Genomic DNA, 17,767 nt, shown 5'->3' with positions numbered 1-17,767 from the left:
AATCTCGTTCGGATCGACCACCCCATTATTGAAAATAATATCGTTACGATGACGCCCCAAACACCAACACACGACCATCCAGATTTCCCCGATGCGATTGTTGGTGCAGTAAGGTTTCAAAACAGTCACCATCTGTAGAAAATGGTCACATCACATAGCTTCTTCCACATAATCCAACTGCAGCCAACCGAAAATTTTCCTCCAAACTCGCCTAGCACAGTAGCAGCCAATGAATAAATGATTAACATCCTCCACCTGGTTGCAACCAAACAAACATAAAGATTCTACATCTTCATGAATAATACCCCGTTTAACCAATTAGAATTTCGTAGGCAGCCTATCCCGCACCAAACGCCAACCAAAAATTTGCACCTTTGATGGAACCTTTGCTTTTCATAACTCAGCGAAAGCAGTCTTCACCCTATTATCTCCACCCTCCATCACCGAGTCTTGAAGTAATTTTGAATAATAGAACCGCACCGAAAAGCACTTAGTGCCTTGAAACGGCCAAATAATCAAATCATTATTCTGACCAGAAGGCGCAATATGAGCCAACACCGCCTTTAGATCATCTAATTCAGAAGCAGCCTCAGCGTTAAGAACCGTGAGGCAATTATCAAATTGTCATTCCCAATTATTATCAACCCAACATCCCATATTACTAACACTGCATTTATCATCTGTAACAAATTGGTATAAAATTGGAAAAGTAACTCTAAAAGCTCCATGCCCCATTGAATATTCCAAAACGGAGTAGACACTCCATTACCAATCCTGCTAGAAATTAGTGTAGTAAAACTAGTGTTGTCCAACGAATTCCCTAAAACCATTAAGTCTCGCCACAATTGAGACTTGTTGCAATTCCTTCCAACCTTTTTCTTGAACAGAATTCTGTCTATTAGATTTCCGTATCTTAGTTTATTTGGTTTAGGTGGCCACCGGTGAGATGAATTACAAAAGATATCCTAGAAAAAAATTCATTTGAACTGACTTGTCGTATTGGGGGCGTTAATTTGATTGCCGTGGCCTAGAGGAGGCACCATCTCACTTGAATTGCTTTCTAAAATGTTTATTGCATGCGCCAAATTAACTAACTTGTGTTCCGCATCATAATTTTTATTTATTTGAAACATGAGTATTTTGTAAAATAGTGGAGAAATATGTGATGTCGAATGATATGTCACGACACAAATATCTGTTGATAAATACTATGGAACAAGATGGTAGCAGTAACGAAAAATAGTACAGAAAGCTAAAAGACACAAGGAATTGTTTACCCAGTTCGGAACAACCTTCCTACTCTGGGGGCTCCCAAGTCAGGGATGAAATCAATATAGGATAGTATCAATTCGAAGTTAAACTCCCCCGTTTACAATTTCTCACTTAATCACTACCCTTCCTATGACTTCTACCAAAGACTCACCTAGGTATGAGGCCCTCCTCAAATCCCCTCAGTCACAACCCGTGACAAACAACACAAACAATCAAAAGTAGAAGACACTCTTCTAAACACACAATTCTCAATGCTTAAAAGCTTATGAGAACTGACAATACTCTCCTTGCTATTCTCAATGCTTCAGCCATTGTTTCTCATAATGTTTGATATATTTGCTTAATTTTTTATTTTTCTTTAGGTTTCTAATAAAATGAAATGCATTGTTCGGTTTTGAATCTACTTCACTTTGGGTAACAAAACTACTTGCATGTGTTTTCATTAAAATTGAAAGGACTATTCCAAATATGAAGTTCTTAAATTTCCAAATGTAGTTCATTGACTTTATCAGTCCCTTCCATAAAGAATGTTTTATATAAAATAAATAAAGTATTGTATTTTATCGGAGAGTTATCTTCAATCATATCCTCTAAGTTTAATACACAACACTATTTTCCTAAAAGTTAACGTTATTGTTCTGCAAGATCTAACAGAAAAGTTAGAATACAACACTGATTTCTCTAAACAAGATTTCCGCTATGTTGTAATCTAATCAAGTCTTAATGGGTTAGTGACCCTTCTGCATAATATATCCCAATCACATGTTTCATTTCCATTGTTCTTTTACTAAACCATAGAAATGTCTTACTATGATTTTTAAAATTCTTTTAGATATTGAATCTCCTTTTGTTAAACTGGGTTAGTGTTTAACCTGATTTTGTTAGAAGAAAGAATATTTTGGGTGATTGAAACCCCATGCTCGTCCTCTTTTCTCATTCATCATTGATATCCAGTAATACAAGTAATGGACATTCTTTACTTTTTTTAGGGTACCTTGTTTTCTGTTCTTAGTTTTTTTAAAGTGTATTCTTCCATTGCCTTTAGCTGGTTTTGTTTTTTTGGCTACTTAACTTTTATCCAAATGCTGAGGTAATAAAGTACACACAAAAGCTTCTGAATTACAAGGTATTTATGTCATCTTATAGTTTATAAACATGAAGCTATAAAAAACATGAAGTAATGTCATCTTAACTTTTATCCAATGTTTACTCAGGTGGGTTGTTTACTCACGTATATTTCGTGTGTAGTGATGAGGATTATTTTATCGCTAATCTTCTCGGTTATCCTTTGTGTTAAAATCTATTCTTTCTATGTATTAAAATGTTGTAAAATAGTTAATTAAACTGAAATGTAATAAATTAAAAAATTTTATAAAAGAATTTGATTGGAATACACTGTAAAGAAATTTTATACCTTCAGTGATTCACAACCGTTAATTTGTTGGAAATATTTGATTTCTATTTTAATTTTTAAAAAAATAATATAATCGAGTGGATGAGATTAATTGACAGTGCATAACAATTAAACTCGTCATTTATTTTTTATAGTTATGTTTTTTTTGTAAAATTGCTATTTTTTTAAATAATCATATTTTCTAAAAAAAAATCCAAATATTCATATGTTTCTCCACTATTTTTCTAAAAACTTTATCACAAACAAAAAAAAAAAAAAAATCAGACGCATAGCTCAACCCAATTGAATTTCCACGCGCATTAGACATTTTAGAAGCTAAACCAAGCGAATTGGCCCCTCCTTTGGATCAAGGAAATCTAATAGGCGTCTCTAGTAGGACAAACCGTTCCAATTGGAAGCTACATTTTGATCTTCAAAGGAGGCCCCAGTTCATCTTGCAACAACACTTTGCATTTTTTTAAATTGATTTTTGTTTCAATAGGCAATGGTATTAGAAAGAGAGTATAAGGGATATTCCTCCCGATACACACGGAGATTATAGGTAGTGGATAACCATTTCCACGAAATGAAAATGATCTCCGACACACATTCCGAAAAACTAAAGGACCCATTATCAAATATGATAGCGTTTCGCCTCACTCAAATACACCACACCGATGCTAGCCAAATTACCGCTACATCTCCCTTCGAACCAACAATCTCACCTTATCAAAATTAAAAGGGAAAACCTGAAATTCCTCCAAGGTTAACCCGGCGCTGTATCCAATCCACTCTAAAACCTTCTTCTATCTGGCCGCGACCACCCGACAACCGCCGAGAATATGTGATAAACGCTCATCCTCCGATGAACAAAAAACATAAAGCAAGTTGTTATTATCCAAAATACCTCTCTTATGTAAGAGATCCTTAGTGGAAATTCTATTGTGAATGACCCGCCAACCGAAGAGGATGAATAGAGATGTGATGTGAATTAATTGTTTCATACATCTTTTCATTTTCTTAATATTTATCCATCTGTTCAAACATGAATAGTAAAAGACATAGACATGTTTTTTTATTTGAGTATCAAGTCTCCAATGAAGATGTGTTTTAGAATCATCCGAAGTTTTGAACAACATGAGAGGACTTGATATTTTCGTTAGAGGGGGAGATTAATGACAATAAAAGAGTTAGATGTATTGTAATATCCATTGATCCCTGGTGTTCTATTAACCTGAGCTTCACATTTTCCTACACAACAAAGTAAATTTAATATGATTTTTGTGTTTATAAATATTTCAACTTTCATTTTTAATCCCTATTAAAAAAATTATATATTTTAATCCTTACAAAAATTTCATGCATGCAGTTTTAATCCTTGCTATTTTCTAAAATTTCAAAAACTGTTTAATTAGCTTAAACTTATAATTTTTGAGTAATTTTTTTCATACATGTTTAGAATACAATAAAACATTTCTTTCTCAAATTTTAAAATTTTTTAAAACAAGAAGAATTAAATATGAATTTTTTAAATTTCAAAAGATAATGATAAAAGTAATAAAAATCTCGACTTAGAAATCAAATTTTGAGTTTCTTTTTTTTAGAGGAACTTTTTATAACGTTCTAAACATGTCTTCAAAATAATCATTCAAAAATACACATTGGTTTAATAGGAGAGACTAAAATTACATACATAATAATTTTGTAGGTACTAACATATATTATTTTTTTAATCGAGACTAAAATTAAAAGTTAAAATAATTATAAGGACAAAAATATATTTAACCCTTATTTTATTTACTTACTGTAGTTATTAATTCTAAATAATATATTTTAGTTTTGTAGGTTTAGGTAACCACCAGTAGGGGTGCTCGCGGTGCGGTTTGGGCGGTTTTGACGAAAAAAATCATCCGAATCGCAAGAGAAAAAATAGTGCGGTTTGGTTTGGTTCGGTTGGCTTTTAAAAAAATTCGAACCAAACCAAACCTAACTAATGCGGTTTGGTTCGGTTCGATTGGTTCGGTTTTTTACAAATATTTTATTGAGCCATACATACACATATAGATGATAACATAATTTTGTATTTATACATTCATACACTATCAAATAACAACAAAACTCGTCATATTTTGACAACAATTTTCCATTTAATATGTAAAAATTAAATTAGACAAAAGTGGAATATTAAACATAAAATAATAGCATAAAACAATATAAAAATTATTATAACGAAATAAAAAAAATAGAAGAGACGAAAGATTAGTGAAAGTGAAAAAGAAAAAAAGTGTTGAGAGATTAGAGAAGAAGATATGCGATAAAAACGAAACTGAAATACGGAATATTTACATAAAAATGAGAAGGTGAAAAAGAAAGAATATAAGAGAGTAGAGATTATAGAAGAAGATAGAAGATGTATGTGGCAAAGAAGGTGCGTTAATGTTATTAGAGATTTTAGAAGATCGGGACTGAAATTATATGTGTAAGGATGAGAAAATTGTTCGTAATCATAATGCTAATGTATAATAAATTTAAGTTTGGGTTGGATGTGAGTTAGTAAAATTTAGGTTGTAACATAGTGCGGTTTGATTCGGTTTGGTTTGGTTTACAAAATACAAACCGTAAACCGAACTGAACCGCGCGGTTTTGTAAAAACTGACTCAAACTAATCCGAACCAAATGCGGTTTTTTGCGGTTTCGGTTTGGTTTGGTTTGGTTTGCGGTTTTCTATTGGGTTGGTTTGGTTTTGATCACCCCTAACCACCAGTGAGATGAATTACAAAAGATGTCCTAGAAAAAAATTCATTTAAACTGACTTGCCGTATTGGGGGCGTTAATTTGATTGGAGTGGCCTATAGGAGGCACCATCTCACTTTTTTTTTTCAATAAGCAATTGATTGAAAGGAAAACGCACTAGGGGTGCAACCCTTACAATCGGGAAAAGAAAAAACAAAGAACCAGATCTACAGCACTAAATTGGTAACTTATACCAATCGTAGAAACTAGTTCTAGGAAACAAAATACTACACTCCGACCACCGCCACGACAGGAACACAATTCTGTTAAACACCTTCTCAAAACTAAAAGTTTCATTGTTGAAAACAATGTCATTCCTCATAAGCCATAAACTCCAAGTAGTCGCCAACCAAATAATATTAACTTTATCCCGGTTACTTGATTTTGACACCTTGGATTGAATATCATCAAGACCCAAAAACGCCTCCCTTAAAAGGCCTGAGCTAAAACCAACCCACTGAAGAACCTTTTCCCATATGTTCTTTGAAATATGGCAGAAGAAGAACAAGTGTTCCAAGGATTCCTCAATGTTATCACAAAATGGGCATTTAGGATCTATGTTGTTCGCTACCAAACCTCTAAGCAGCAACAAATCTTTCAAGGGCAGCCTAGAAATCAACAACCTCCAAGCAAAAATTTTTATTTTTTGCGGAACCAACGATTTCCACATTGTGCTCAGTCTCCTAATAATAACAGTACCCCAAGCTGGCTCCTTATACTCCTCAAGTAAAACAGCCACACTTGCTACTGAAAACACACCTTCATGGCTTGGCATCCACTCGAAACCATCCTCAGCAGCAGGAACCAGCAAACACGAGTTCACCATATGCAAAAACCTCTTCCAATTTGCCGATAGCATCTCACTTGAATTGCCTTCTAAAATGTTTATTGTATGCGCCAAATTAACTGACTTGTGTTAGGCATCTTAAATTTTTTTATTTAAAACATGAGTTTTGTAAAATAGTGGAGAAATATGTTAATTTTAAAAAAACCATGTAAATGTATATTATTGTGAAAATTGATGTTAAATGTAAAAAAGAAAAGAAAAAGAATCTATATTACAATTATTTTATATTACATTTATTTTAAATATGAAAAGGAAAAGTAAAAGAAAAGGTAAAAGAAAAAAGAAAAGGAAATGTATATTCCAATTATTAAATATAAAAGAGGAAAATGAAAAGTAAATATATATTAAAATTATTTTGAATAAGGAAAAGAATTCTAAAAAATAGATTTTTATGTGATGGAGAAAGTATTAATAAATGCATTTTAGTAAATAATATTTAATTTATCATAGAATTTAGGGGTGGAAAAGTGGGCAGCCCGCCCTATTAGGAAGATCCTAAAGTCAAGTCTCACAGTGATTGGAGATAGAGCGGTGAAAAAGTTTATATAGAGTGACACTCTTCACTTTAGCAACTAATTTTGTAAGGATGAGTTAGGTCAAACTCTAATATGGTATCAGAGTCTATTGATCTGATCATGGGACGTCGACCGTTAATATCCACGCATCAAGTCCAAAAAGAATGTTGGGTCTGAGCGCGTATATTAGGAAAATTCTAAAGTCAAGTCCCACATTGATTAGAGATAGAACATTGAAAGAGATTATATAGAGTGACACTCTTCACCTTACCAATAGATTCTGTAAGGATGAGTTATGTCAAACTCTATTACGTCCCATTTATGCCTATTCATTTAAATCTGTCCAAAATCGGGATGTGGTAGGACGGACCTACTTAGAAGTGAGAGGTCAAAATTCAAGTTCACCTCGTTTTCTAGCGAGTCGGCAGGATAGCACCCGCCAAATGTTTTTTCCCTTTAATTACTACTTTATTCATAATTTTTTAAATAATTTAATAATTTATATATGGTTTTATTTACTATTGTATTTACAAACTTTAAATTGGGTTTATTTTATATTCCATATGTTATTATCATCCAAACAATAATACACACTTTTAAGTGGCTTTAAAAAATAATATTTTATTAAAATTCTAGTATTTTACTAAATAAAAAAAATTTACTATTTCATTACTTCTAAAATTTTAAATTCACATCTCATAAATTATTGATTTTCACATTTGCAACTTGCATTTATTCACTGTGTGAAATAACCTGGAAACAAATTTTTTCAATTACATGGTGACATAAGTCGTAAGGATTTAAATTCCAATTTTTTAACAATTAGGAGAAAAAATTTGTGGATTTCTCTCCCCAAACTTTGAATATTCTTTAGTTCTGTTAAAATGCTTTTAAAAAATTGGGACACTTCAATTTGTTCTCATTAAGAAAAAAACAAATAATTGGTATTATAATTGTAATATCATATACCAATTTTCCTATATATACCCTACATTTTGTGAGATCAATACACACTTGCCATTTCTCATTTTCCTATTTCATACTTATTTTTCTACGTAGAGAAATGGCTTGCGCGACTAAAACATTGTTTGGTTTGTATCTTGTTTTCTTGGCTGCATGCAACATGCAGCATTGTGTTGGTTCATCTCAAGTGCCTTGCCTATTCATATTTGGAGACTCCTTCTCTGACAGTGGTAACAACAACTATATTGAAACCACTGCAAAGGCGAATTACTTGCCATTCGGTATCGACTTTCCAACAGGACCAACCGGAAGAGCTACCAATGGAAGAACCAAAGTTGACATAATTGGTAACAACTATCTGTACTATTAAGAACAATTGACATAAATGGCGTATATAATTTTATTTTGAATCAAGACAAGCTAACGTTTGCTGTTAATTGATGTAGGAGAACTACTTGGATTTAAGAAATTCATCCCTCCTTTTGCAAATACTACTGGATGATATACTCAAAGGTGTCAACTATGCATCTAGTTCAGCTGGAATTCGTTACGAAACAGGAAAAAAAACAGCGGTATTTCATGGTTCATCTTTATATATAAATGAGAGTGGTATTTATCTACTATCTATTCATTAATAATAGATTGACCAAATTGCCTAAATTACCCTTTCACCAAAATTTATTTGCACTAATAAAAGGTCATTTTTGTAACTAACAAATTAAGTATTCACTCTTTCAACTTTATTGAATGGATGCCCCAAGTGTTAGCTTTTCATTGGTCCGAATTAAATAACATTTTCCCTACAACTTTATTGCATGAGTGATGACATCACATGTAAGCCATGGATGATGGAAGTCATATTTAAATTTCCTTTACATTTCATTTTCCCACATTCTTACTTTCATTTTAATTTTTCTTAATTTATTTATTACCACAAAAAATATTAATAATCTATTTTTAAATTTTAATCTTACTAAAAATTTCAAATTTCTTTTACATTTCATTTTTCCATACTTTCATTTTAATTTTTCTACATTTATCTATTATCGCAAAAAAATATTAATAATCGATCATTTAATTATTATTCCCAAAAATATTTAGTTATTTCACGGGCCACTATCAACTCAATATTTAATTTTTTTAATCGATCATTATACATTTTCTCTATCTTAATTAAAATTTCAAATTTCTCTCACATTTTTCACACTTTCTTACTTTTATTTTAATTTTTTTCTCTATTTATTTATTTATTATCTCACGGGTCACTATCAACATAATCTCTATTTTATTTTAATCAATCATTGTCTTTATTTAAGAGATAATATCTTTATTTTTATTTTTTTCTCCATCTCACGATTTTTTATCATTATTTAATACAATTAAATTTCCATGATTATTGTTTATTTTACATTTGTTTTTAAATATATTTTATATCGCATCAAATTATTTTTTTATTTCACGGGTCATTATCAACATAGTAGCTATTTTATTTTAATAAAAAATTACTATTAATTGAGAGATAATTTTTATTTTTAAATGTTAATATTTCATTTTTATTATCTCCATCTTATAGTATTTTTTTATATGATTATTTAATATAATTGAATTTATATGATCATTTTTCATTTAAAAATAAACCATAGTGATCTATATCGTTTTCTTTTAATTGCTGTTGGACCGTCAATTATTAAATTACCTGACTCAATTTTGCTATTGTGTTCTTAACCTATCTTAAACATTTTTTTTGTGGATCATTGTTTTCTATATAATTATTGTTAAATTTACAATTAAGTAAATTATTTCATATTTTTCATTTATATTTAAAATTTTACATTTGCATTTGTTAAAATTTTATTTTTTTCTCCAACTCACATGTCCTTTTATATATGGTTCTTTATTACACACAAAATTAGCACATGAATACGATAATAATGTTTAATCTTAAGGGTCACTTTCAATACAATGCCTATTTTATTTTAAACAATAATGACTTTTATTTGAAAACTACAGTATTTATTTTCAAATTTCAAAACGATTCCTATGGATATTCGGTTTTCAAAGAATTGGGAGAGCAACCAATAAAACTTTAACTCTATTCAAGTAAAACAACTCCTTTTAATTATGCATATTGCTTATAATTCCTTTTATTTATATTATTCATATCATTACAAAAATACTACACCAAAAAAAAAAATCACCCGTGCGGAAGCACGGGTCTCTGACTAGTTATTCATAGTAAATTTAAATAAAATATTATATTTGTTCATCATTTTTCTGTTTTGTAAATTTTTTTTTTATTAAATATGGTAAGTGTTTATATTGTATTACTATTAAGGGTTTATATTGGTTTTTGGTATGTTTTATGATTATTATGTTTTGATAACATATTCATATTTTCAAAGATAATGAATGTCACTAATGTAGTGTATTGCAATTTTTATGTAGATTAATAATATCGCATTGGGATTACAGTTACAAAATCACATAATCACAGTGTCCAGAATTGTCGCCAAGCTTGGCGGTTTGCGACAAGCCCAAAATCATTTGTCAAAATGCTTGTATTATGTTTATATAGGCACCAACGATTATGCCCTAAATTATTTTCAACCAGATCTCTATCCAACAAGTAGCATCTATACCCCTGAACAATATGCTCAAGCTCTTATCGTCGAATTATCCGTTTACCTACAGGTATATGTACTAAAATTGTATATAAAATTCAATGATATAAAACTGCCAATGATAATTTAAATGTTTCTAATAAATTGGTATTTTTGGTGGACAGATTTTGCATAAGACTTGGGCAAGTAAACTCGTGCTAGTTGGGTTAGATAACATAGGTTGCGCTCCGCTTGAGATTGCTAATGAGGGGAAACTTAATGGATCATGTGTTGAAGAACAGAATGCTGCTGCATTAATATTTAGTCAAAAGCTTAGATCTGTTGTGGATGAATTCAATGCCTTGCGTATTTTTTCCAAAACTATCTTCATAAATACCACTGCAATCACCCTAGACAACTCAGTTGGTAAACATTTTAATTATTTTCATTTTATATTTTAATATTAATAATGAAACAAATGAAAATATCTATGATTTTGATTCTTAAATATTATCAATAATGCCAATGATCGTTTGTGTTTTAGGTTTTACTGTTACAAATGCTTCATGTTGTCCGACGAAAGATAATGGATTTTGTTTTCCTGATTCAATACCATGCACAGATAGGAATGAATATGTTTATTTTGATGGAATTCACCCCACAGAAGCCGTGAACAACCTTGTTGCATTAGCTTCGTATGATAGCAGTTCTTATCCAGATGTGACTTATCCAATGGATATCAACAAACTTGCTCAGTTCATTAATGGAAAGGAGACTTAGTTTGAATTGTATCTTTATATAATTTCGTGTGTGAACAATAAGCAGTTGTGTTTGTTTTCAATCAATAAGCAATCATATTGCCTAAAAAAGATTAGGGTTGATGTCCTAGTCCTTAATGTTGTCTGTTTTGATGTTGGAATTGTTTCCCTTTCATTGTAATATTGTTTTTATCTTTAATAGATTCGAGTCTCATTTGTGTTCAATTTTATTTTGACGGTACAAAACAAGTTGAAATAAAATTATACCATTGGTTTCTCTTTTTTGACATATCTTCAACGAAACATGTTAATTAATATAGTAACTAATTTTATTCGGTATAATAATTTTTTAAAATTAAGTTACTATACCCTTTTTTTAATTTCATTTCCAAGATAAACCGGATAGATCTCTTTCTTTTATAAATAATTTTTTCCTGATTCCCAACTTAACGGTGAGCCCACAAGTAAGTTTGATTATATCCTTGTTACCGATATTACTACGAATAAGTGATATTACCATTTACCTCAATTAGTAATGGGATTTCAATATGGTTTCGTAGGCGAAGCAAAGAAGCTGTCATGGAATGGAATGTGTGTAAAATTAATTCGTATTATTTGCTACCTAATGATAAATCTAATATGATTATGAGTTCAATCCTAAACACAAATTTTTTTTTTATTTCTGAGCATGTTTCCCCTTGCTTAAATTTCTTAACCGAAGGAATAGATTGACAACTTCTACCTTACTTTTATATTATTTTACAAACCTTCATTTTAATCAATAGAATTTTAAAACATCACCGAACTAATCTTGAACACGACCTATATTAAACAAAACTAAAAAGCATGTATAAATGATTAATAAACTTAGACAAAAAACTTAAAAGTGTAAATTCTTAAACAGACATCTATAAGTTTTTATGTGTAATAATATTCAGTTGTTGAACTCTTACAATACTTTTGTCCAAAACATATTCCTTTAAAAAGTTGCTACTATTTTATTATTTTTAAGAGACAAAACTTTCACAAATATTGTTACATGAGAACTTTCGCAAAGATCTTTCACATACCGCATGAAATGTAAACAATACTTTTTATCTTCTTTATTTATATTAAGGTTTCTATTTTATTTTATTAGGATATAAAATTCTACTACCAACAAACCTTTTGAATTTGTGACCTATATTATTGTACGGAATAAGTCCTTACCTTCATTGTTTTTCATCCAAACAAGGTCGCCATGAGAAATATCACCTCTTTCTTATGCTTTCGTATACTAGTTACAATTTACATTCCAAAATTTTCTCTCTTTTATCTCCTCATCCTCCAATCGTTTTATTTTCATAATAAATTACAAAAAAAAATAAAAAATTAAATATTGCAATAAACTAAACGTTACACTCCTAAATTTGTCCTCCTATCGTTTCTAATTGACATACGCTTTGCATTAGACCATATACATAGATACATGTCATTGGCTCCAAAATCAAGGGATCAAGGTTCCCTCTTTCAAAAGCTACAGGAGAAATGAATCTTCTGTCAGTCGATATAGTGAAGTGAGAGCTCAGGTTACTTGTATTCGATACAGTGAAATGAATAGTCCGCAGTTTTTCTCAAGCCCTCTCATCAGGGACCGATCAAACCCTTATCATAGAAAGTGACCTCTCACTCCGGTGTACTTTGAAACGCATAAGAAATCAAGAGTTTCCGCAGTTTTGGGATATTTTTGGATCAAAAGTTAGTTGTACGGCGTGTGCTAAATTCATAACTTTCGACTGGAAGTTCCTTGGTGCTTCAATTTTGTTAATTGCTTGAACGTTTTCTTGAATTAAATTGTGAATGATAATTATTGAACTTAATCGTGGTTGATTCTTGAGATATTGTTGTTGATTCTTGAGCATAAATTGTTAATGGAAAATAATTTTTGATGCATGATTTCAAATATTGATGTTAATAATTGTTGTTCATGATGATTGAGTTGAAGTGTTGATGATTAGGTTGTGCTTGATTCTTTGAATGCGAACATGAGTTATTGAAATGATGTTGAATCAAATTGCCGATTTTTTTTAGTTATGCACTTAATTGGTTCTTGAAGCGATAATGTTGTAAAAATCCGTATTTGGTTAAATGTTGATAATCTTGAATTTCGATTGCTAATTGTTTTGTTGAGTACTATTTCGTTGATAATTTTTTATTCCGATTGACAATTGTTGAATGTATGAAAATTCAATAATTATGTGATTTATGTGCTCGAAACGGTACTTTTCATGAGAAATTTCTGTTTGCAATATGCTTGCGCTTTGATGTCAATTTAACTTGAACCGTTACATGCTTTTATGCACTAATTTGCGGTATTTAATGTCGAATTTGGTGGAATTTAATGCATGATGTCATTTCTGCCCGGAGTTGGAAATGTTCCATAGTTTACTTTTGGAAATTCACTTGTTGGTTGCTTATACTTGTTTATGCGTTTAATGACAAATCGTGTTGTTAAATTTCTATTTCAGTGCGATTTCATATGCGTTTCTTCATGTGCGTTGTTGTCCCGTTTATTTCATAACATGTAATTTGTGATCCGAAATTCGATTTAAGCATGTTGTCATACCCTAGCTCTAGACCTCCATGAGATGTTACATCATATAACATCTCAACTACTCCATCAACTCAAAACAGATATCCAGAGGAGTCACTTGTTCACCAAGTACTTAGATTAGGGTTTCAAGCCAGGAATTTCAGGAAAAGGATCAATCAATATTTGAAATTGATCCTCAACACAATCATTGAGCTCAAAATTCTCCATGAATTTACACTTGATGTCCAATATCTCAAAGCATCAAGCCTCAAGTCCATCAAAGGCACCAGATTATGTTTTTGAGCCTATCATGGCTTTCACTTGGGAAGACTCATAAAGCTTCAAAGAATGATTCAAAGAGCTCAAGCATCTTCAAATGATTCCCACATCAATATCTAATGCAAGATGTACTTCAATTCAAGCTCAACAACTCCCAAATTCATCTCGTCCACAATTAAGGTATTTGACCTAATTCACCTGGAAAGTTGACTTTTGACAAGGACAAGATCCCATGGCTCAAATCGTAGTTCAAGGGTCTCCAATACTTTATTATAATCCACTCACATCATTCATTTGAAGAGGAGGGCTTGATTCAATTATTAGGTCAAAACAATCCTAAAAAGGAAAAGATCCAACCCAAAGGCCCATGGACCTTCTTGGTCCTCAAGATTAAGAACCTGGACGTACTTGTGTCCAGGTGCGTCCAAGTGCAAAAAAGGATCAAAAATAGTTTAAAAAGATGGAAATGCACCAAGCGGGAATTGAACCCGTTACCTTTTGTGTGCAAGCCTTACTTCCTAACCAACTTAGCTATGTTATTTGTTTGAAATAAAAAACCAATCGAAAGTGTATGAAGCATATGCAAGCATTCTTATATTTATTAAAATATAACAATTTAAGAGTAAATGGTTATATTTTAAAATAGACATTAAATTGAATATTTATAAAAATAGGATATCAATGTAAATGAACCCTAAACTTTTATAAAACCCAAATTTTGAAATAGCTTCAGATTTTTGAAAAGTGTGGGCAAATTTGGGGTATGACATTCTTGCATAACAATAATCCAGAACTCTCAGTCAGGACTTCCTTGAAATTCTTTGGTTAAACTTTTGAAACAAAGAAGGAGTTTGACACAACTTCGCTTAACGTGGTGGTTACCCCTTTATTCATATCTCTTATGATATGCTTCTTAGGATGATCTTTCTAAATCCTGATAGAGGGTCCTTTATCAGCTGTCTTAATGTATGTGGTTCAACATTTACATTGGAGTCACCGCCATTACCAATTAGAGGGTCCTTTATCAGCCTTTGACCCAGTTCTTTGAAGATTTCAAAGACATCAGATTTCTCTCTGATGAAACTCACCCAAGTGAATCTTAAGAAGTCATCAACAACTACATAAGCATATTTCTTTCCTCCAAGACTTACAACTTGCATTGGTCCCATTAAGTCCATGTGAAGCAGCTCAAGGACCTTAAACGTGGTAGTAAGATGTTGAAGATTCTTACGAGACATCCTTGTTTGCTTCTTAATTTGACATTAACCATAAATATTTTCTTCATCAATCTTTAATCGGGAAACACCTCTGACAGCTTCACTTGATAAGACCTTCTTCATACCTTTAAAGTGTAGATGCCCAATTTTTTGACGCCATAGGTTAGCTTCATCCTTATTTGACATCAAACTGGTTGAGAAGCATTCAGTTTTTCGAGGACTCCATAAGTAACAATTATCTTTTGATATGATTCCCTTCATGATAACCTCACCTCCCTCATTTGTTACAAGGCATTCCGACTTGTTAAAGTTAACTTTTAAACCTTGGTCACATAGTTGACTAATACTAATCATGTTAGCAGTTAGCCGCTTAACAATCAAAACACTGTCAAGACCTGGCTATCCTACATGGTCCAGCTTAACCACACCTTTTATTTCACCTTTTAATCTATGATCTCCAAAAGTGATATAACTTGTAGAACGCGTCTTGATGTTTACCAAGAATATCTGGATACTTGTCATGTGTTTAGAGCACCCACTATCAAAATATTAGTTTTTTCTAGTGGTGGCTCTGACAGAAGTGTGAGCTAGGAGGGCATTCACAGCCTTTTTGGGAATCCACTTCTTCCTTGCTTTAACACCAGTCTATTCCTTTCTGGGTTGCGAAACCTGAAATTCTGGTAAGACATACTCAGGATGCCATTCACGATGTCAAGACATCTGATCTGTTATTAATGTTGCAGAGGCAGAACAGAAGATCCCCCAAATTTTAATTACCCCTAAGAAGGAGTCAATGAGACTTGGGATGACATATGTTTAGTCAACACACTCAAATTGTAGATTTATATGGTTCTGTAAAGGAATAGCTAACACTTTTGAACCTTATGTTATACACGATGTCATAATATCCATGACTGAATAAACAACATAATGCTGAAGATAAATAACACAGTTAATTGTTAACCCAGTTCGGTCTAACTACCTACTCTGGGGGCTACCAAGCCAGGAAGAAGATTTCACTATCACTAGTACTATTTTATGTAAACAACCTCAGGTTTACAGAGAAACAACCTCTGGTTTACCTAGTCACTACCCAATGCAACCTTTATCTCAGACATCCATCCAACACATGAGAACCTCTGCTCACTCCCTAGTGATACCTAACTGTTACAACCCTGCAACAGCTATTTACACAATTAACAATGAACAATAACTTGATCTTGCTTCACAATTTCAATCAAGAACACAGTACTCAACTCTTACCTACAGGTTTCGATTGAGAACAATCACTTCTCTTACCTACAGGTTTCGAGAAGGACATGGCAGCCATCCCACAACCTGTGTGGTCTACCAATAGAAACCCTAATGACTACATCTTTTCTAAACAAGGTTTTCTAAATAAAACTAGGTTACAAAGGTTTCTATTTATAACCTATTACCAATTGGACTTTGAAGGATAGAAAAACACTTAGAAAGGGGGGGGGTTTGAATAAGTGTAGTCTTAAAAACTTGAACGATAAAAACAAATTGCATAGTTATTTTTATCCTGGTTCGTTGTTAACTAAACTACTCCAGTCCACCCCCACGGAGTGATTTACCTCACCTGAGGATTTAATCCACTAATCGCAACAGATTACAATGGTTTTCCACTTAGCCCACGACTAAGTCTTCTAGAGTATCCTGATCACAACCTGATCACTCTAGGAACAAATGCTTAGACACAAGCTAAGACTTTCTTAGAGTATCCTGACCACCACGTGATCACTCTAATTACAACTGCTTAGACACAAGCTAAGACTTCCTAGAGTATCTTGATCAACACTTGATCACTCCAGTTACTTACAAATTAATGTAATCAATTCTAAGAGTATTACAAATGCTTCTGAAAAGCTATAATCACAACAGTGATATTTCTCTTAACGTTTAAGCTTAATCTCACTAATATATTACAACAGCAATGTAGTGAGCTTTGATGAAGATGAAGTTTCTGAGCTTTGATTTGAACAGCGTTTCAGCAAGTTAATATTCACAGAAATCGTCAAGAATTGGTTAACCTTGCTTCTCATCAGAACTTCATATTTATAGGCACTTGAGAAGATGACCGTTGGGAGCATTTAATGCTTTGCGTATTCCGTACAGCATTGCATTTAATGTTTCACGCTTTTGTCAACTACCTCGAGCCTTGTTCACATTGTGTCTACTGACGTTGCCTTTAATAGCTTCCAACGTTCCTTTTGTCAGTCAGCGTAGCCTGCCACCTGTACTTTCTTCTGATCTGATGTTTATGTATACAACGTTTGAATATCATCAGAGTCAAACAGCTTGGTGCAAAGCATCTTCTTGTCTTCTGACCTTGAAGTGCTTCTGAGCGTGATACCATGAGAACTTCAGTGCTTCTGCTTCTGATCTCAAGTTCTTCTGATGCTTCCATAGACCCATGTTCTGATTCTGCCTTGACCATCTTCTGATGTCTTGCCAGACCATGTTCTGATGTTGCATGCTGAACCTTCTGAGTCAAAGCTTCTAAGCGCTGATTTGTGCATACTCTTTATATATTT

General features: G+C 32.2%; 1 protein-coding gene and 1 pseudogene across 1 annotated transcript; one reads left to right on the top strand and one right to left on the bottom strand.

Moving 5' to 3' along the window:
• Window positions 1-5,633: 5,633 nt before the first annotated feature.
• On the bottom strand, window positions 5,634-6,317 carry LOC131636748 (uncharacterized). The gene has a single exon (XM_058907343.1). The coding sequence runs from the start codon at window positions 6,315-6,317 to the stop codon at window positions 5,634-5,636; it is 684 nt and encodes a 227-aa protein (XP_058763326.1).
• A 1,530-nt stretch (window positions 6,318-7,847) lies between these two features.
• Window positions 7,848-11,281, top strand: LOC131636750 (GDSL esterase/lipase At5g45670-like; annotated as a pseudogene).
• The last annotated feature ends 6,486 nt before the right edge of the window (window positions 11,282-17,767 follow it).

The sequence above is a fragment of the Vicia villosa genome, unplaced genomic scaffold (assembly GCF_029867415.1).
Source record: "Vicia villosa cultivar HV-30 ecotype Madison, WI unplaced genomic scaffold, Vvil1.0 ctg.001822F_1_1, whole genome shotgun sequence".
NCBI lineage: Eukaryota > Viridiplantae > Streptophyta > Magnoliopsida > Fabales > Fabaceae > Vicia > Vicia villosa.
Note: the sequence above shows the minus strand (reverse complement) of the source record. Positions and strands in the feature narration are given on the sequence as shown.